The sequence below is a fragment of the Elephantulus edwardii genome, unplaced genomic scaffold (assembly GCF_000299155.1).
Source record: "Elephantulus edwardii isolate Elephantulus edwardi_28Jun2011 unplaced genomic scaffold, EleEdw1.0 scaffold00131, whole genome shotgun sequence".
NCBI lineage: Eukaryota > Metazoa > Chordata > Mammalia > Macroscelidea > Macroscelididae > Elephantulus > Elephantulus edwardii.
Genome location: NW_006399881.1, coordinates 6,741,915 through 6,764,937, shown reverse-complemented (window position 1 = coordinate 6,764,937; position 23,023 = coordinate 6,741,915). Strand labels below are relative to the sequence as shown.

At 37.3% G+C, this 23,023-nt stretch overlaps 1 protein-coding gene across 1 annotated transcript in view; it reads right to left on the bottom strand.

The window, feature by feature from the left end:
• Positions 1-23,023, bottom strand: part of LOC102876639 (ribosomal protein S6 kinase alpha-3-like) — a 100,234-nt gene that overhangs the window by 34,123 nt on the left and 43,088 nt on the right. Inside the window, exon 3 of the mRNA XM_006893792.1 lies at positions 2,998-3,114. Within this exon, the coding sequence (XP_006893854.1) occupies positions 2,998-3,114 (117 nt within the window). The remainder of the gene's footprint in view (positions 1-2,997; positions 3,115-23,023) is intronic.

Below are 23,023 nucleotides of genomic sequence, written 5' to 3'. Positions count from 1 at the left end.
GGGAGGTAAGAATGCCAGGAAGGTGGCAGGGAGTTTGGACCGCCAGAACTCCCTGCTTCTTCACTATGCCCCACCTTTCAGTTTTCCTTTCCAGCCAGTTGGTAGGGCATCAACCTAAGTAGAGTAATCTTAGTTTAGTAACAGTGGTTCCTAATGTGAGTGGTTTAAATGTTAAAGGTAATCAAGTTACTCTGAGTATGGAAAAAAAAAATTGTGAATTAGTTGAAGAAAATTATGCCTTATCTGATAATTATTCATCATTCAGATTCCTTAATCAAGCTTCTTTGTTCCTTTTTACGTGAAAAATTCCCCCTGTTGACCCCTTTCTAATAGATCAAGCCTTTCTAACAGATCATCAGGATAGTTTCAGGAGACAGGAAGATGAAACAATGCTTATTTTATAGTTCTCTGACCCAGGGCTTGGAGAAGTTTGAGAATTTGCTTAGTGATTCAGCAAAGGTAGGTAATGGGAACCCTGTCAGACACCCAGTCCTGTGCTTTTGTTCAGGTGCTCTTTATGGGTTTTGTCTGACAACGTAACCAGCCCAGCTTGGCAGGAGCAGCAGCGTTCAAAGATGAGATAGGACCTTCCTCCACCAGAGCTAGCCTGACCTTTCTAACACCCCCAGGCAGCTATTCTAGGAGCTGACAGGTCATCCCCCTTGCCTTGGCTTAGATTGGCCTTTCACAGATGAATAAGAAAGGAGACTCCCTATTTTTAATGTTTGCTATTTATAGTAAGGTTTTAAAGTTACTTTTAAAGAAATACAAGGAGAAGCATGTTAACTTCTAGGGTCTTAAATATTATGTGCCCTGAAAACCTAATGTATTAAAATAACTGCATCTATTTGGGCTTATCAAGGGGAAAGAAAATACAATACCAGACATTATGTGTTTAGTCTTAACACATTAAATTCTCACTACTACTCTATGAAGTCAGGGATATTATCCACTCATTAATTCTTTTCAGATTTATAGGCTAGGCCCTGTGTTACCAGATCAATGTTGAGACCTGGTACAGGCACGGGACATGCACTCATCTGATGATACAAATGAGCAATTATGCCAAAAGTGTTAGATCTATGAGGTATAGTTATGAGAGACATATGCTATGGTGAAGATATTAGAGATAACTCTTTAAGAACAAACAAAAAGGAGAAGAGCTGAGGAGATCAAGGTGTAGGGGTGACAGCCTAGCACTGGAGGCAGAGGGAACAGCATATGATGAGACTATCTAGTGGGATAGTCCAGCATCGTTACAGACTGAAAAGGCATGCCAAGGGCTTCAGAATGCAGATGGTGAATAGAGAAGTAAAAGCTGATGCTGGAATTTTTATCTTAAGAGCAAAGGGAGGCTACTGAAGGATTAAGGGAAAGGGTATAAGATTAGCTCATGCAAACTGCTACATAAATAAAGAGACTGAGGCAAGATAGCATAAATTTGGGGAGATCCAATTAGGAGAGGCCTACCCAAGACTATGGAGAAATGGAGGAGAACAGCATGATGGAAGAGATAATTTCAAAATCAACAGGACTTGGTGGAACAGGGCGGGAATGAAAAGGGATATATTAAGAATGCCTCCTACAGTTTTGGCTTGCTTAACTAGATGCCATTCATAGTGACAGTGAGAAATTAAATAGGACAGGTTTGGGCATACATTTTGTGTTTGCACGGTCCTAGACATGCTGAGTTTTAAATCCCTTTCAGACATAAGAATGGAAAATGGAAAAGAGCAACTATACATAGTGTGCAGACATTGGAAACAATCTAGATCAGAGATAAATACCTGTTAAAACAGCTATATGTGAATGAAAATAAAAACAGAAAGTAGAGACAATCTACTAGGGAGTACTGAGTGGAAAAAGGGCAGCTTAGAATTGAATGCTGGATAATTTCAATACTTAATGGTTGGCGAGAAGAAAAAAATGCTCTGCCAGCTTCCTAATGTATATAAATGATGTTGTCAGGCTTCATTTTTTGGGTCTGAAGAGCCTAACAATAGCAACTTAAATTATCTATATTTTCCATGAATTAATGAGGTCCCATAAAAAGACACAAGAGAGCTAAATTAATACGGGACTGAAGTTTGTGAAACACAGTATTTTAAAATGTTTCCTTACAGAGAGACGGCAAGGAAGCAGTTGAATGTAAGCTCAGAAATTATCTTTTTATATTATTTGATCTAAAGAGATCAAACGCTGTAATTCTCCAAATGGAGTTCAGGAAGTAATCCTGAGATGAGCAGCAACTGAGAAACCAGAGAGTATTTGCAGAAAATTGATAAAGATATTGCAACTTATGGAGAAATTTTACTTGATGGTTTTTGGAACATTTTCTATAGAAAAAAATTGGGATTACTGAATTGAATACAAACACTGACCTCATTCTAAAGAGAACCTGTACATTTAAGAACCTGTCCATGTATAAAGCGGTGGCAAACCTTTAACTCAGTTCAATGGCAGTACTATTAATTTACTTTTCTCTTATTAGGGATGTTTGCTAATCACTATTATAATATACTGCACAGCTGATTACTTTCCAGCAAGGGCTCAGAGAAGTCAGCTTTTCAAGGGAAATCTGGTAATTTTTAATTCTTCAAGAAGCACAACTACAAAGATCATAATGAGCTTGACGATTAGATGACTTTAAACTGCCAATCTAATAAAGTTTCCTGTGTGCTTTTCAATAACTTCATTTTCTTTTTTTAAGAACTGGTAGCATTTTGTACAATATTTTTTCTTTAAGGGTAAGAAGGAGCTGTGGTGACCTAGCCCGTAGGAAGCTGTGATGGTAACCCAAAAGTAGTGTGTCTCTGGTAGTGTTCTTAGGAAGAAAGATAGGCAATCTCCTCTGATGCAATTTATAGCCTCCAAAAACCCACTGGAGAGTCATCTGTGAGTTGGTTCCAACTCGAGGGCAATGACTAACTGATGTGTAAGAAGTATGCATGAGATCCACATTCCAGCTTTTTAGAAAGGCACACACTCAGGACTTACCTTTCCGAATGATCCCTGCCCTAATACTTTTAAAAGCTCAAACTGAGAAGGATCTGCCTTTTCATGTCCTTCCTTTACATGATGAGTGATTGCAATTTCTTTGATGCTGCCTTCTTCCTATTAAATCAAATACAAGGAGAGAAAACCTGGTCAGAGCTACAGTCTCATGTCTGAAATTAAGCAATATTAATATAGCACATCATATTAGAATCCCTTAAATACACACACACACACACACACACACACACACACAAACTGCCCTTGTTGAGCTATCAAGAAGTTTAACTTCTTCTGAAGTGAAACATTCAATATAGAATTATCAGCTCACGATGGAGGCCAATTAATTTTACATGAAATTAGAACTGACCATTTCCAAGCCTCCATCTTCCCTACTGGCGGTAACTAAAATGTACTGTTTTATGAAATAGGGGCAGAGGGTATAAAGAAATCGGAAAGTAAGTGCTCAGAGAATTTTGTTGTGTTCTGGCATAATGGCTAAACCAGGTAAAACCAATGCTATATATTCAAAACAAACAAAACTGGGGAGAGAGGTTGATAACCTTACTGGGGAAGTGTAGAAACTTCTACCCTTAGCATGGCCATTTAGAAAATATACTGTACAGGTTTTTTTTAAAAATATTTAAGTTACTTTTTGTTTCTAGGATTACCTGGGATTTGAGAGCAGAGGAAGGAGTAACTCTAAAGCACATACTCAGAAAGAGCTTAACATTGAGTAGAACATGAGACATGGGCGAAAAAAATTACTATTTGCCACAATGAAATAGTTGCCTCAGAGTTAAAAGGGGAAAAAATATTAAAGACAGAGAACACTTTTATATATCTGACGGATGGTGTCAGGAAAAAAAAAAGTTGAAAGATAAGCGTATGCATTAGGATTTCCATTACTTATTCATCCTCTGAATGGCATGAAAACCTCATTTCATCCTGTGAACAGCAAGCAAGACACTAGGCTATATAGCCAAAAAACTTCAATAAACATTATTTTAATTTAGTCCAATAAACCAAAAACATAACCTTGTCCAAAAGATAATGCCACTGCTATTCTGTTGAATATAATGTCACTGTGACTTTTTTCTACATATGTAACTACTATTCGTACAATCTAATGTATTATATAGGCAGTTCTGGTGGTCTAGTGGTAAGGAGCTGCGTTGCAAACCTGTTCAAGGTACACTGTTCAAATCCACCAGCTGCTCTGCAGGAGAAAGATGGGCAATCTTCTCCTGTGCTATTTATTACCTTTAAAACCAGCTAGAGGGTCAGCTCTGGGTTGTATCCAATTTGATGTTACAAAACAACAATGTGTTATACAAATATAAGACATTACTGTCAATGTTACTGTACATACAAACATTTGAGCTCAAGTAACATTTTCTGGAACAGCCACAAAATGAGGGTAACAGAGAATTACAAAGATTGCATTAAAAAAAACCCACAACAAACCAAAAACCACAAACAAACCAGGATAGCCTAATATGGAAGTTTTTGGAATTCAACAGTAAAAGAGAAAAAGCCCACATAAGAAAGAAAGAAGGAATTCAGCTTCATCATTTTTTCTATCTAAGACAGAGGCTATAGTTGACGGACTGGCCCATTTTGGACTTTGACTACAAAAGAATCTTCTAATATTTTATGTAGAGAGCTCTGGTGACCAAGTGCTAAGTACTTATGCTGCAATATCAAAAGTACACAGTTCAAATTCACCAGGTACTCCACAGGAAAAGGATGAGCGATCTCCTCCAGGCTGATTTACTGCCTCTAAAAACTTGCTGGAGGGTCAATTATGAGTCAGTCCAACTCCATGGCATAAAACAACAACAAAAACATTTTATCGGTGCTATCATATTTTCATTTCACATGCATTATATTCTTTAATTCCCACAATCATAAAGTTCAGTAGGTATTAGGGTAGAATGAACCATTAGCAGACTCTAAAATCTTTCCTAGGTGGCCCTTCTTCCAGAATAAGATAAGTGTACAAGAAAAGACTTGAGGAGTGATAGCTCCTACAAAAGGGAAAGCTGGAACCAAGTGACCAGATTGTTTAACGTTTCAGAGAAGTGTATGTAGGACTGATGAAGTAAGATTCAAATCTAGAATGTGTTTATGAAGCAGCTACCATGAATCAAACCTGTGTTATGTGCTTTATCATCCTTTCTCTTAATAGTTAAGCATCACAGTAAATCTTTGACCACAAAGTAAAGTTAAGAAAGGATAGTAACACAAAGTGGAGAAAACTCTACAGCAGGAAAACATATTTCAGAGTTGGGCTGAAGGGGTAAGTGAAAGACTGGGTAATGTTCACTGGGGACCTGAGAAGACGGGAGATAATAAGCATAGAGCACTGTGTTAGCTATTTATAGAAATTATAATGCATATGAGTGATTGCATGAAACACAAGGTGGATGAATGAAACTCACAAAGCTCATCAATATACCACACCAAGATGGTCAGAGACTTCTGTCAATTTACCACCCAAGATCAATTGAGGAATAGAGATTTATGCCTCTGGTTTTAGCATCTGGCCTGTATTTCAGGTTAGTCAGCTCAGCTTTCTGACAGTTTTTCAAAATTCTGGTAGTACAACTTCCTCAGTTAAAAATAAGCACTTATATAATTACTTGTTTATAAATGATACATATGTAAATATGCTCTACATGGACATGAAACTCTTTCTAAGAACTTACCGAGAACACAGCAGTCATTAATGTCTTTAATCATGATTCTGTGAAGAACTTTTATTTTGTAAGTAGCAATGTGATGTAACAGTCTAGGGTTATTTTAAAGATCTTACATTTAATAACAAAAATACATAATAAATATCTGTCACAAAAATGCAGCACAGGCTGGAAAAAAAATGTTGCATCTTGCAGCAGGCATGAAGGATCAAATCTTATTCTTTACATAGTGTGAGCTGCAATCAAGTCATTAATGATAAAAACAGTAGTTACTACTAAAAAACAATATGCTAACTGCCATTCGTTTCTCAGGTCAAGTAAGTTACTAAAAAAAAAAAAGTAGTGTCCCTTTGTTTCATTTAACAGACATACACTGAAAACACCCACCATTTTGTGGAAATGTGCCTCATGTTCATTTTCTGTTTCCAATGGTATCCAGGTACAAGTCTTCATCACCTTTTGTGTAGAAAATTGAAACTAGCTTGATTACTCATATCACTTTCTGCACTATTTACTTCAATTCAACCTACTGGAAAAAAAAATTTTTCTGAAAGTCCAATCATAGGACCAGGCTGGTTCAGAACGCCTCTCAATTTTCTTAAATGGTGTGCTTCACTTGGCACAGTACGGTTTCACTTATCTCCCAACATTCCCATTAGTCAACCAGGGCTATTTCCAGATCTCCAAACTTTTAAAAATAATACACGCACACAGGTAATATATCAAACAGTGACAAAAATAACTTATGATGGAGACAAGTTTCTTACTTCCTTACCTAAGCGTTTTAAAAGATTAGTTCAATGTGCATTTTAATAAAGTTCTGAATTTGTTAATCTTAAGGCAATGTTTTGACTTAAAAATGAGAAATGATGAGTTATGATCATTCCTTTGCCTACTATTTATTAATTACAATTATTTTACAGAAATCTCTTCTGTCCATTTTGAACAGAACCTCAACTCTTTAGAGAAGCAAGCTAGCCATGTCCTTACATTCTTTCCCTTACACTTCCACTCTCTCACCAGCTGCTACTTTTTATTAAACCTATTAAGAAAATTAACTTTTTTCCACTTACATGTACAACTAAATCATTCATTCTCTCCATAACTGGATTTCAAAGCTGAAATCTTATTCAACAGCATCTGTATTATCATGTGTGATACAGTGAATGAAGTAATATGGTCCTTCCAGTTACAGCCTTCCATCATGCAATGTATTTGTAGCCTCTGTGTGCTTATGACCTAATTTCGGGAGTGCACTGTTTATTGTGTTGGTGAGACAGGATTATGGTTTTATGTATCTGGAATCTCCACCTTATTAGAAGCTATGTATGATCCTAGCTGCCATCCTTCGCTATCCCGTGGAGCTGTGGTTTGTAGAAAAATGTTCTTACAAAGTTTGATTCTTTTAGCTCAGGACATTGCATCTGACCTCATCCAGCTGCTCAAGTGCCACCGCCTGCAGTTGCTGGTCTCCATTCTTCATTACCTTCTGCAATCAGTGTGCTCACCTGTAGCAGTCACCCTTCATGTCACCCCTTCCTGAAAACCAGCCTGATGCAGAAATTTGGGACTTGTTAGCCACCACAACCACACATACCATGTCCCTGATGACTTCTGAGTTTCCAGCAAATTATAGAACCCAAAGACAGAGCTGGAAGGCAGAATTGTTGATGGTGAGATGGAGTGGTACAGCAAGTGGGAAAAGTGTGTCTACTTTTAATGTCCACCTCATAGGAACCTGTTTTCTACTTCTCAGCCCTTACTCATCTTTTCCATTCTTTTCAGAGTCCCTCTCTATCCAAGAGACTTTTCTCTTGTGCACTTGACGGCTTGTCCACTAGGCCAGCTGCACAGCTGTCATCCTGGGATAGCTCTTCGGTACTGTTCTGGTTGAAGCCACTTTTATTTTCTTTTTAATGTTTTTATTTATTTTATTTTATTATTTGTGTGTGTGTGTGTGTGTGTGTGTGTGTGTGTGTGTGTGTGTGTGTGTGTGTGTGTGTGTGTGTGTGTGTGTGTGTGCCGTCAAATCAGATCTGACTGGTACAGGAGGAGACTGTCCCTCCTTCCCCAGCAGAGCATCTAGTGGATTCGAACCGTGCACTTCTGAGATTGCAGTGCAGCTTCTTGCCACTAGTGAAGCCACTTTTCAACTCCCCCATCTATCTTTCTTGAAAGAGTAGTATTCTAGTCACTTCCTAAGGCACATGATATAGAAAAAAAAACACCCTTTAAAAACCTTGAGTGTCTTTATTTTGTCTTCACATTGGTATAGCTTGGCTTGGTACCAAATTCTAGGATAAAAATAATCTTGCCTCAGAAATTCAACACCATTGGTCCAGGGCCTCCCTGCAGCTGATGTTGCTAATGAGATGTGTGATGTTTGCCTGACATCTTTTGGTTAGGTAACTTGCTTTTTCTTTTGGGATGCTTTTTAGATTTTTCTCTATCCTTGTATTTCAGAAATTACACACTCGTGATAAATGAGTCTTCTTTCCTTTAGAATGTAGTAAGCTTGGTGTTAAATCTGAAGGTTTAAATCTTAACTTTTTTATCATTTCCTTTCATTCATTTTTCTTGCATCTCTTTTTGTTACTCCTCCATCATGGGTATATGCTCCTTAAAGGATGGGAGCTCGTGACACTACTGACTCAAGGCAAAATCCACCAGTTGCTTCTCAGGAAAAAAAAATGGGAAATCTCCTCCTGTGGGATTTACCACCTCTGAAAATCTGCTGGATGGTCAGCTATGAGTCAGTTCCGACTGGACGGCACTTAACAACAACAACAACAACAACATGCTTCTTACCTGTTTTCTACTATTTGTCTCTACTATGAACATTCCTTTGATTTTATATTCCCATTCTCATATGTTGTTGTTGTGTGCCGTTGAGTCGCCTGCAACTCATAGCGACCCTATGTACAACAGCCCTAAACTCCGCTCTGTCCTGTGCCAATCGCACTGTCTCTGATACTCCCATCCCAATTATCCCAGTCACTGAATCAATCCACCTCATAGAGGGCCTTCCTCTCCTGCGCTGTCCCTCCACCCTCCCAAGCATGATGTCCCTCTCTAAGGACCGGTCTCTCCTCACAACATGTCCAAAGTATGTTAGACGGAGCCTCAGAATCCTTGCCTCCAAGGAGCCACCCGGTTTAACCCTTTCCAGGACAAATCTGTTTGTTTTCCTAGCAGTCCATGGTATTCTCAATACTCTTCTCCAGCACCACAGCTCAAAGGCATCAGTTCTCCTTCTATCCTCCTTGGTCATTGTCCAACTCTCTGATGCATAACAGGTGACTGCGAAGACTATGGCCTGTATCAGACGCACCTTAGTCTCCAGAGAGACACCACTGCTCTTCAGCACTTTGGAGAGGTCCCTAACAGCAGACTTTCCCATGGCAATGCGCCTTTTCATTTCCTGGCTGCTGGTGCCAAGACTGTTGACTATGGAGCCAAGCAAACTAAAGCTGTGTACAATCTCAACCACTTCACCATCCATCCTGATGCTGCCAATTGGTCCAGTGGTGAGAATCTTTGTCTTCTTGACATTCAGCCTCATTCCCATTCTCATATATCTGTTCTCTCTCTCATCATATTCTCATATAATTTTTTTTAAAACCTGACAAATATTTATATGAATTCTGAAGTGTTCCTTTCTCATACAGATTTTTTTTAAATCAGACAATTTTTATATTTAAAATAATTCTGAAAAGTTCCTTTTCTGAGAGTGTTTTTTTCTTAAACAGCACCTTCTTCCAGTCCTATTCATTATTCCAATGAAGGTAATTCCAGACATTGACCAAGCCAAGTTACATTGTCATTGAACCAAGTTTTGAAAGCTAGCCTCTGTTTTACTCTAAATGCAGTTGTCTGATCCTTCTAATTATGTTGTTTTAGGTGCCACTGAATTACTTCTGACTCAGAGAGAACCTATGTCTAACAAAAGGCCATATTGTCCAGTCTTGTGGCATCCTGACAATCAACCACTGGGTCAAAACATCTCCCTGAGTGTTTCCTACATTTCTGATGACCCTCTATCCACCTCTATGTCCTCCTCTGAGGATTGGTCCATTCTTAAATTGAAATGCTACAAACCGTGTGTGTGTGTGTGTGTAGACTGTGCTTAGTGCTGTCAGCTTTTCCTTTGGTTTGGGACCATGAGTCCCTTAGAACTGGACCTAAAGTTCTCTGGGACATAATACAAATAATGCCTATGCAACCATGGACAACAGGTAGGAAAGAAATTGTATTCTTCTATCTCACACCTGTAATTCAATGAGAGAGATGCAGAGAGATGTATCAAACTTCACAGGGTACTGAAAACCCAAGAACAGATACTGACATTGGCATGTGACACGAATATCTATGTCACTTAATCACCTGCTACCAACATAAATCTGTCACAGAAAAACAGTAAACAAAAGTTTGGCATTTGTAAAACTGTTTCTGCCTCCAAGTATACTGTGAAACAACTATGGAAACTGTTAATGGGGAAAAAATTGTCAATAAAATGGGAAAAAATGTCAATAAAGTGAAATACATAAATTATGCATGTAAAAATTATTCTGTGAAGCACACATACTTTTGCGTTCTGTCAAAATTATAATTTAAATGATGCATGCATACCTATGTACTCATTGCTACAAAAATTTATTTAAGGCATTTACAATATCATAATAAATTTATTTGTTATTGCTACAAAGCTTATGATCATTTGCTAATAAGTAGAAGTCTTAACTGTAGGGAACATTTTTATGCAACACACTCGGTAACAGTTTTTTACACTTTCACCTCTTCAAGACATTTACCAATATCAGTATAGGTGTTTAATTATTCTGAGCAATATATTAGAATTTAAAATTCATCCAAACACTTAATTATTGGACACTTCATACAAGCTCTCTTCTAGGTGGCTGAAAAGACAGTTAATGAAACAAACCTAAACCTCTGCCTTTGTAGATTGTAAATCCTAACAGACCAAGTAAGAAATTTTAAAACTGCTGTTGAAAATATGTTAAATACTATGGAAAAACAAGTTGGACAACAGGATCATAAAGAAGGACTGGAAAGGGAGAGCATATCATTCTACATAAAGGAGTCAGGGTTGACTTTATTACGTGCTAGGCGAACAAAGACCCGAAGGAGATAAGGTAGTCAGCCACCTGGCTAAGAACATTTCAGGCGCAGGGAGCAACTAGGGCAAAGGCTAGTGTGACGCACATGGAGACTAGAGTTAGATCAGATAGCAAAAGAGGAGGAGATGAGGACTCAGAGGTAACTGAAGCTCAGTTGGCTAGTGTGTTTTCGCTTCTTCCAATCGTCTGTTCCCAAGGAAAATGTTTTTGACCTATAGCATATCTTGTTAGGGCCATTCCTTTGTTAGAAGGCAATTCAAATTACGTGCCAGGCATGTGGTCATAAGATTCCCAATCTCCAGGATTTTACCTGCAATTTGAGATTTATTTAAATCTGTTCAATTCTGACACTCCCTATGCCATCCTGTGATAGAAACAGTCAACTATATCTAAAAAGAGGCAATTTTAGGAAGACTTCATTTCAGGTATCAAAAACAGCAGAAGAAAAATTCATGGACAGGAAGATCTTTCCATACTCCTTCGATCACACAGAGAGGCACCTAAGTTTGTTTTCCAGGATACAAAAAAAAAGTTCTTAGTTCATCCTGAAATAGTCTTGAAGTTTACCTGTTAATGGGGGGAAAAAGTCAACTCAATGGTTCCTTTTTCAAGTTGAGAAAAGTACAATTTTGTTTTCAAAATGTGAAGTGATCTGAAACCAATGTTCCCAATCTGAGTTATACAAAACTTAATAGTGTAAAATTCGAACATTAAGAAAACAAACCGAGTGATATTAACTGATTTTAAAGAATGATTCAACATTTGGCATTTTGCCTTGCCTTGTATACATAATTTCCTTTTTCCTCCCCTCCCTTGAGTCAGGAAGTGTGTTCTTGAAGCATTTATATTTTCTAAATTGTTTTGAATGTTAGAAAATATTATTGAAGTTTAAAGTAAAATATTTAAATGTTCCTTGGTGAATGTCAATAAATAAGAATTTTTAAGTAATGTTCCAGCCTAAAGACTTTACAACTGAAAAATGTACACCTAAACTGTTTACCACCCCATAAACTTAATTCCCTAGAGTGAGGAGCACCTTCTATATGACTGGGTTGTTATTTTTATAATTTAAAAAGTTGTCTTATTTTTTTAGGTGATCAAGACATCAAATTTGACTATCGGATATTATGGTGCTGGCTATTTAAAGCAATGGTGAAAAAAAGCCACATTTTACCTTATTTATCATCTGTAAAATCAATCAATCAATCAAGCAAGCAAGCAATCAATCAATTAAATTTAAAGCCATGATTTGATAAAAGAATAGTAAATATGCTCAGCATTTTTCATTTGACCAAATCCATCAAGGTGCTACACAAACCAGTTTCTTCTATCTGCACTGCAAAATAAGTATTGCAGTTCCCTAAGGCAACATCTGTAATCACCGCCATGATGAGCACCTATCTCCTCCCTCTACACCGAAGTCTGAAATATCAATAAGCTAATGGATATTCCGCTTAAAAGGCAACTGGATAGCCTTTTTGAAGGTAAAATATCAAGTCACTCTTATCAGAATTTCCAAATTCACTCAGCACCCACCATTTAAAAAGTAATTCTTTGAAAAGTTTCTACTCTAGAGAAAATTACATGCTTTAAAATTATTCCACTGTAGAACCGACTAAAAGCACTCAAGATTTTATAGGAACCATTTAACAAATATGCAACTTTAAGTTTCTATTTCAAATAACACTTTCTGCTGGTCTAAATACTGTCTCCAATCACGTTTGCACATTGTTCATGCTCAGGTTAGTCTCCTGTATTATACAAAATGACAAGCATTATTAAGATCAAAATTGCTCTAGCACTAAAGTTTACAAATCAGACACAGAATTGAAATATTTAATGCTCATGCATAACTGACTTAGTATGAATAAAAATTACCCTTTAAAAATTCTAAAAAACCCCCAGATAATTAAAAAAACCTAGTTTTGAATTTTAAAAGCTTCTTAAAGGAGCAAAATTAAAACATTTTGAACAATTAATTTGTATAACTAGATCAAACAAAAACACTTAATTTCTTAAAGAATCTGAATAAAGCTTACCCGCAAGGAGCGGAGACGGAAAGGTAGAAACTTAAACATGGCTACGAACTCATGATGTTACCAGACCGACGGACAACTTAAGTAAGGAAGGGAAGACCAACCCCCTGAGAAGTTTTCTCCTACCAGCTGCTCCGGCAATTAGAAAATTTCCTGTCAGGCGGGTCCTGAAAATGCTAGAAAAAGAGGCTGGACAATTTTCCTGTGGTAAAAGAAAGGAGAGACCTGGAGGCAGTGGCCCTAAATGTCGCTGATAGTTACTAGCCAGAACAGGAAACCAAAACAGATTTGCTGATAGCAAAATCCTGTTGAAATGTTCTTTTCTCCTGCTTCCCAGCAATCCACTTTTCACAACCAGTAAAATGAACACTTTAGGTTAAAATCCTGAGAAATGCTAGCATTTCCTAAAGTATATGGCCAATTGAAGCCAATGAAAGACATCACCACTATCAAAATAACCTAAGTCACTGATGCACATGGGAAATCCTACCCTTCGTGATGGCTACACACACTCCAAGGGATATTTATTGTCAAGACTATTTTAAGATTACATATAGATATAGCATGGGTGTTCCCCATCACTAAGGAAGTTTTGAAAGCAGGGTTAGAAAAAAGGACCACGTGCAAGGAAATATTTTAATGGCAATGTAAGGGCAGATTCTTCAGGGTTTCAAATATGAGTGAACTACATTTACATTTAAATTTGTTAAATGCGTCAACTGTCAACTAGGGCAAAGATTTTTAAGGTAAACTGCGATAATCTTGTTGCTATTAAGAAAACAAATTCCTAAAATATAATTTTTAAATGTCCAACTCTTGGGTTATTAACAGGGCTTCAAAACTGGCCAGAACCGGTTTAGTCATGGTTGATGAAGTAAAACCAGAAGAGACTTCAATATTGAAAATTTGGATGAAAAAGAACAATAACAAGAATGGGAAAAACTTCTAGTTGAAGCCCTGGAATGGGAGACTTGGAAGAAACACAGCGAGCCCTTTCAGGAGCCTGATGGGAGGATGGGACTGCTGGTGAAACCATAGAAAAATAATCAAAGTGACAAGGCTTGCAGCCATCCTTCAATGAGACACCACTGTTCCCCATTTTTTGGGCAAGAAATTTGGTTGCTATGCAACATTTAGGCGATCCTAAAAGTAAGATTACGTTTCTAGAAAGTGCTGTAACTTGTTTCCTATTACAGCTCCTGTTCACTCAAATTCTTAACATTTGGGTCTGTTCTGATATCACGTTCTTGGCCATGACTGAACTGGCCTAAACCGGTTCAAAGTCCTGCTTGTTGGTGAGCAACACACAACACTGAAGAAATCAGCCTGGAAACCCTGGAAGGTGTTAAGCTATTGCACAAACACCTTCACTCATTCCTCAGATAGCTTGTTAAAATTGTCCAAGATATTTTTTGCTTTGCAAATTCTATCTAAAACCATGCAAATAGGATCATCAAAATAGTGGTATTTAAGTACCCAAGGACAGCAATATTAAGATCCACTGGAAAATTATCTACTTAATGTACAGAGAATCTATGTGGAATCAACAAAAACCTCAAGTGTAAATTTTACTTAATGTCTAAGAATTGAAAGAAACCACTGATATGTCTAAACCTGAAGAGACTAGAAAACTCACTCTCCGGCCAAGACAGACACAGAAGCAGAAGTAGAGCTATCCATAATGGAGCTCATTCAGTTCAGAACTCGTTTACTGAGCAAATACTGCACTGCCCATTATGTGCTATATGAAAGGCCAGAGCTGTTCTGCTATATTAAAATTTATGACCATGTTTTATATAAATGACCTAATGGATGTTAAAAATATTTTAAAGAATTATCCTATGTAACCAAACACATTAAAATCAACTAGGACCCAAATAAACATCCAAGATAGAACTTTGTATTCTGCCTGGAAAAAGCATTTGATTAAAAACGCATGCCTCAATTTTTCAGCAAGGGAAGGACTTAGGAAGTTTTCCATCACAACACATACCTTCTCATTTCCCAAATGGCATTATTTAAGGTTCCTTACAATGGTGCAAAACAGTAGGCAGGCCCAACACTCAATCAACAGTATAAAACAGAAGCACAATACTTCTATTCTGCAGGAGCAATCAAATATAGGTTTTTTAAAACTTAACCAGACTTAAGGAGCTCTGGTGCAGTAATCAACAGACTTGGTTTGCATAGTTAAACAATGGCTCTCTGAAGACTACAAATGCTCAGTGTAACAATTCACATTTTGTTGTATGTTAAATTTTATAATATTTGCACCAAGAAAACAAATAAAAAATAGTTGTCACATCATGGTGATGGTGACACTAAATGTTATCAGAATAGAACTATGCTCTTAATGATTTTCAATGGCTGATTCTTTTAGGATTAAGTAAATCATCAGGCCGTTCTTCCAAAATTCCTCTGGAAAAACCTGAATTTCCAACCTTTAGGTTGGAAGGTGACTATCTTAACTGTTTGTACCATCTAGGCATTTAGAAAAATGAAGTGTATAATTTTTTATATTTCATACATCAAAATATTAAATGTCTACCGGAGTAATTTTTTTTAATTAAAACACTTGGGTGCTGTTACAAAAAGAGAACAAAATTTCTAGATATAAACTTAAGGCAAATGAAGGGCTATTCTGGCCAGTCAAGGACCAATTTTGGCCAGTTCCATTCACTATCAAATATTCTACAGCTTTTCAGGGCCGTGTCATACACTGCATTACAAAGTCAAGTGTGAGTTGAGCAGTCGTACTGTGAGCAAATGCAGAACAAATCTAAAAATACTAACTGACCGATTTCAGAGTTTAAAGACCTCTGATCTGATCTAAATCTCTGAAATCAAAATAGTGATAATCTAACTGATCTACATCTCTGAAATCGAAAGAGTCATGATAATCTAACTCAGAAAGTTTGGATTTGGATTTCAAGTATGATGGGAAGCTAATCCTACCCATCTTAATAGCCTTGCTATCAACCTCAGGAACCATAACACCATTTTTGTCTCTTTCATTTCTTATCTAATCCATCAGCAAATTCTACTGATTCTATTTCCAAAATAAACCTCAAGTCTATCTTGTTTTTATTTCCTTTGCCAGTCCTCCAGAAAAAAATCCAAACAAACCATAAAATAGTATCATCATCACCATCATCATTATTATCTACTCCCATTTGTTAGGGGTTGAATTGTGTTCCCTAAAACATGCATTGAAGTTCAAATGCTTTGTATTCTCTGAATGTGACCTTATTTGGAAATAAAATCTTTACAGATGTAATGAGATCATACTGAAGTACGGTAAGTCCTAATCCAATATAACTAGTGTCCCTATAAAAAGAGACTCTGATGAACACAGCGGAAGACAAGACATGCGAAGATGGAGGCAGAGACTGGAGGTATCCTGCCACAAGTTAAGGAACATCTGGGCCTACAAGAAGCTGGAAGAAATAAAGGATCTTCCTCTTCAGTCTTTTGAGGCAGCTTAATCCTGTTTAAACACTGGATTCTGATTTCCAGCTCCAGAACTTGGAGAGAATATGTTTCTGTTGTTTTAAGCCACCCACTTTGTGGGAATTCATTACAGCAACCCTAGGAAACAAATACTGCAGCTAACTGGTTCTCTGACATTCAAATTTGTCTCCTCTCCAAATCCATTCTCAACACAGCAGCCACAATAATTTTAAAACAGAATCACATCAGGTCATGCCTCTGCCTCAAATTTTTCATGGCTTCCTTTCATAGAACAAAAGCCAAGCTTCTCAAGGCCGATGGAGCCCTGCACATCCCAGATCCAAAATACCTCTCCAAATGTCGCTGCCAACCACAAAGGTCACCACCACCTGTCACACTTCAGTCACACTGGCCTCCTTTCTAATTTGCAGAGACCCTAAGCTCTCTTGGGAACCAGGGTCTTTTGCATTTGCAGTCTTTACCTGGTAGGTTCTTTCTACTACATGGCTACTTCCTAACCATCCTTTAGATTTCTACCACAAAGTAATACTGCTTCAGAGAGGCCTACTGTATCTACCCTGTCACTATTCACTCTTTTCATCACAATAATGTATTGCTCTGGGATTTTGATCATTTAGAAGCCACAAATGAGCAGGAGATCTGGTTTGTTTTGCCACTAAGTCCCCAAAGGCTAAGTGTTCAAAACCACCAGGTGTTTAGATGGACAATCTCCTCCCATAAAAATTTACAACATTAGAAAACCGGTTGGGGGGCTGATATGTGTCATAACGGACTTAATGGCAGTGGGTGGGTAAATCCCCTGGGGTGGGGGTAAAGTACCTATTGCACATAGAAATCAAAAGCAAGCCCACTGCCTCTGAGTGAATTCTGACTCATAATGACCCTATAGGAAGGTGTGTATCTGCCCCACTGGGTTCTCAAGGCTGTAAATCTTTATAGAGGAAGACTACCTCATCTCTCCACTGGAGCAGCTAATGAATTTACAATGGGATCTTTCAGCTTACCAAAGCTTCTTTAGCACATTAAACCTCAAAAATAAATTTTTAATTTTATTTTTAATGCCAAATAAATAAGCTTACTTGTGCTTAAACTTGAGTTGTTACATTTTTAAAGCACTTTGTTGGAAAAACAGTACTTGGTTGCTGTTTTTTTTTTTTTTTAAATCAACTGAGGTAGAATTTGCAAGAAGGAAACTTCCATGTTTTAACAAATATATAAATCTATGAAACACCATCACAGTCTAGATACATTCTCCAAAATGTTAACATTCCCAAATATCCAAAATCCTTTTCTCCATCCTAATAAATCATCAACTCCACACAAACACTATCTGCTTTCTTTCAGCAGAGTGGAGAAGTCTACTGACCTTTATTTGTCAATTAACTGCTTTTATTCCCCTCATCAAGAATTCTTTTCACATTAAGGATAACACTGTCCTTTCAGTTTCTCACTTTTCAATATTGTTTCTATTATTTGTCACAGATTTTTAAATTCATTTGTATACAACTTGCATATAGTTTTATACAAGCGTTCATTTACATTGTTTCATGAAATCATTCATATACATTGTATTTTATAATGTTTACATTGTTTCATATAACCATTCATAAACACTGTATTTTGTAAACTTAATTACTATTGATCTATGCTTATTATGAGCTCTGGTGGCCTAGTGGTAAGAAGCTGCACTCCAGTCCCAAAGACACAAGGTTTGAATCCACCAGCTACTATGCAAGAAAAGGACGGGCAATCTCTTTTTGTGCCATTTATTGCCTCTGAAAACCAGCTGGAGAGTTAGCTATGAATTGTTTCTGACTCAACAACAACATGTCTATTGTCTATTATAACTCCACTTTTTTGAATCCCCACTGATTCTTTCTTATTCCTTCACTCCCTCATCTGCCCACTCAACTCTGCTATCTTAGTGATTTCCACTCTTCCTCTTTTTCCACCCCATTTTCCCTTCCCCTTTTGACACAGGGTCATTATTTTTACAATAATGGTTTTATGCAATATTTGTCCTTGAGACTGAGTTCACTCAGCATTATTATAAATTTTTATGCAACTGGATTTATAAATCTTTTCTGATACCTTGCTCCTTTGTCATCACACTGAGACTTTTTCCGTTCTACACATCTGCAATCTGTAGCTACTCATTTTCTGCTCTTTCAAGCTTTTTCTTCTTTTACAATGAAACCTTTAAATTTTAGACTTTTGTGTGTGTGTGGAGTATGAGGTAGACTTCCCCAAAATGATCTGTCCCAACCTGTTTTGTCAAGTTCTTACCCTGCAAATTATAATGTATTTTGATGTGTTTTTGACCTATTGCCCTGCAGAATGGTTGTCTGCAGTAGTAGTTAAAAAAGCATGGATTCTCTTCTGGCTCTGCACCTTAGCTGCTGTGACTTGCTGCACTAATAAAAAACCATCATCTACTTCACAAGTTATTCTGAATGTTAAATTAGATAATTTATTACAGGGTTTAGCACAAAGTAAACACTAATGTTACCTTGATCCGGAAATAGAAATATATTTTAACATTAAATCATCCAGATAGGACACCTTATTTGGTTTTAGGCACACATTATTTCCTTTTTATTAAGAATTCCTCTTATAAATCAGGAATATTAAATTTTTTTAAAATGACATTTTTTAATATCTTATTTAATATAGTCAGATTTTTCTTCTCACTGTTTGATAACTTAGATCAACAGACTTATTAATGTTTACTCATGCTTTCATTTTCTTAGAGAAAATTCCATTAATGTAATAAAATTATGTACTTGATATATAAGTATTCAGGATTTGAGATCTACATTTATAAATCAAATTAGCATATGGTTTCTTTCTCAGTATTAACTTTATAAAAGAAGGTGAAGAACAATGTAGATTTTTTTTTTTGCTATGCTATGGGAGCTCCCTGAGTAAAACAAGCTTGGAAGCAGAAGTGGCATCCACTTCCAAAACAGCTTGCCTCTGGAAACTCTATGAGCCTGGAGAAAGGATGGAAGTTATACAAGTGTTCAAGTCTTTTGTTCACAGGGTCGCTATGAGTTGCTTACAACTCAATGGCACTTAACAACAACAACAATGGGACAATATAAGGTGTGTTCAAGTTGTCAATGACTCAGTGACAACATGAAAATAAGAAATTCCCTGAAAATATAAAAGATTTCTAAGTAATCACTGTAGCCTAGCCCTGGAACAGGAGTGGTTGGGTTAACACTTTAATACACAATAGTTATTTCATAACTGTCTCATATGTCTGTTAGTAAACTCCATTTTGCTATCTCTCCCCAAGTTTATTTAGTATTAATCATATTTTCCAAGAAAATGATACAATGCAGCAAGACGTTTTAATTAAACATAAAAAAATGCAGTCACACAGATCTACAACAACCATGAAATGAACTCTCACATATCCATGACTTTTCATAATTATCAGCTCACATTGTTTTATACACTCACTTCACTGCCTTTTCTACAAATATTTTGATGTAAATATCAGACATTACAGAATTTCATCTGTAAATATTTCAGTTGCTATGATGTTTTAATCTCCTTCCTATATGTGGTTATATCCTGGTTTTCTATCCTAATATTGTACATTTGCTTTTGTTTTTTTCCTATTTTCTAATTCACTGATTTTGGAATTTCTATTTAATTCCTTCCTTTTGCTTTTTATAAGTTTACTTTGTAGCTCATTTTCTAGCTAGTCCAAGTTCCTTTATTTGAATTCTTTCATTTATTGATGAACTTTTATTATAAGCATAATTATAACATTTCTCAAGATACCATTATGTTTTAGGCATGATAGATAGCTAGACAGACAGACAGATATGTTGTTGTTGACTGTCTTCGAGTTGAGCATGACTCACAGTGACCATATGAACAAAAGGCCTGAAGCTCCTCTACAACTATCGACATTTATCAAAGTTCATAGTTTCCAGAGAAGTCCACACCACTCCTGCTTCCAAACCTGTCATAGTATATTACTGTTATGTGCTGTTGAGTCACCTGCAATGCATAGTGACCCTATGTACAGTAGCTCTGAACCCTTCCCTATCCTGAACTAGTCTAATTCTGACACACCAACCCCCATTGCCTCAGTTACTGTACCAATCCATCTCATCCAGGTCTCCCTCTCCGGTGCTCTCCATCCACCCTTCTGAGCATGATGTCTTTCTCCAAGGACTGATCTCTCCTTGCCACGTGCCCAAAGTTAAGTGAAGCGGAGCTTAAAAATCCTAGCCTCCAAGGAGAGATTTGGTTTCACCCTCTCCAAGACAGACCTATTTGTTTTCTTGGAGGTCCACGGTATGTTCAAGACTCTTCTCCAGCATAAGAACTTGAAGACATCTATTTTCCTTCTGCCATCCTTAGTAACTGTCCAAATCTCTGAAGCATAACAAGTAATTGAAAAAATCATGGCCTAGATTAGGTGCACGTTTGTATGGAGACTGACATCATTGCTCACAGAAGAGATTACTCATCTTTCTCTAGTAGATCTGAACCACCTGCCTTTGGGTAGGCAGCACACTTAACCAATAGCTCCCCAGAGTTCCCTGTGCTACATATATATAAAATAAATTCCCACCACACTGGGCCAGGTATTAATTTTACAGTTAACCAGTACGTCAAACACTTCAGACTTTATAGATGAAGAAACCAGGCTTTAGAGTGAAATAACATGCTCAAGTTTACACACTTAAATAATGAAAGCCACTGCAATAGTGGAAGTGGTAGGGAGGATGCTCGTGGTATGACAGGTTGATGGTCAGAAACAAGGTCAGAAACCTTCTAATAAGGCTCTGAAGGAAGAAGGCTCGACAGAGGGGCCATGACAGAGTTCCTGAAAACTTATCTACATCACATTTGTCAGGCAAAACTCCAACCTAAGTCCACCCCTGTTAATAATCATCTCTCTGAGTCTGTTTGAGCCAACTGTGCCTGAGCACTCCTGGCAAAGTACCAACTCTCTGACCAAAACTTAACATTCTTAATTGATTTCTTTGAGATACGATTCTTTTGACTAAATCAGCCTATTTTTCAGACATAGGAACATTTACTGTCCAAGGATTTCCATTTAAGTACAAGAGAACGGTTCTTGAGTACATATCCATCAGCAGATGATGTTATCTAGAGCATACGAAGGAGGTGAGTGCTTTGGTACTAAAGTTTTAAGTCAGAGCTGGAAAAAAAGAATGTTTAATTGGGAAGAATGGCTTGTACCAAACGGCAGAGTCTTCCTACAGCATATGGGGGGGGGGGGTGTCAAGTCTATGGTTTTGTCGGAGTTCAATGAGAAACCTTCTTTCTTTCTTCTAAGCCTTAAGTTCTTATTTATAAATGCTTGTATAAAATGGTGAAATGAGACAACATATTTAGGTAAAGTGACAACCTTTAATATGTTAGCATTTCAGGTTGACTCCAATAATTAACTCAGTTAGCCTTCTTTCCAAATATGGATGTGATCATTCAAACTAAAAAAATAGGCATTGTGATGAGGCTACTAGAGCAGACTAAAGGCAATTTTGAATCCGAGGCACCATATAAAAAGTAGACAAAGCAGGGAGAAAGATGGTCAAAACCAAAAAAAAATGAGGTCATACTTTTTCTGATTAAAAGACAAGTATTAAGTGAAAAAAGTCCCCCAAACAGTAAAAACTTTAACCAACGGAAATTTTAATGCTTGGAAAAGTTGTCTTGTGTACACACGTGCACATGCACACACGCGCATGCTCTGTTTAATACCACCATGCAGTGTTAATGATATGTTTTACTCTCAAAAACATGGTTCAAATTTCTGCATATTTAAATCCACTAGAGCATATTCTATGCCACGCTCTGAGAGCTTAAATACACTCTGAGCCAATGAGAGCTGGAAGGGCAGACAATACTGCACACTAATAGTCAATGAGTGCTATTACTGCATTAGAGGTGAATTAGGATTGTCAACGAGCACTCTATTGTAGTTTCCTGTGTTGAGTGAGCTCTTCAATGTCTATTGCTTATGCTATAAGGGTGGCTCTTTTTGTAGTTTGTGTTCATTTCCTAAGAGCTACAAGAAGACTGCAAATGTGTGCTGGACTCCTGGTCCTGAATATTCTTTCTGATGCTGTTTAAGTTTCAGGGCAGCTTGAGCAAGTTTCAAGGAAATGGAGGATAAAAACGTAGAAGGAAACTAGGCAGACTTCTTGGACATTTTGCATCACCAGTATTACAGTTACTGTATGAATCGTAGCTGCAATGATGGTTTGTACTAAAGTTGTGAAAACACTCTTGCTGGAGGCCTAGCATGACTTCAGGGTATATGAAAAAGCAACAAGGTATTCCTGCCTCTGTCCTTTATGGGGAGTGCTGTTAATAAACCTAACAGAAACAATGTATCCCCCAATTTATATTTTAAGCCATTTTTAATGATTACTAATGTTATTGTTGTTGTTATGTGCCATCGAGTCACCTGCGACTCATAGCGACCCTATATGTACAACAGCCCTAAACTCCGCTCTGTCCTATGCCAATCGCACTGTCTCTGACACTCCCATCCCAATTATCCCAGTCACTGAATCAATCCACCTCATAGAAGGCCTTCCTCTCCTGCGCCGTCCCCTCCACCCTCCCAAGCATGATGTCCCTCTCCAAGGACCGGTCTCTCCTCACTACATGTCCGAAGTAAGTT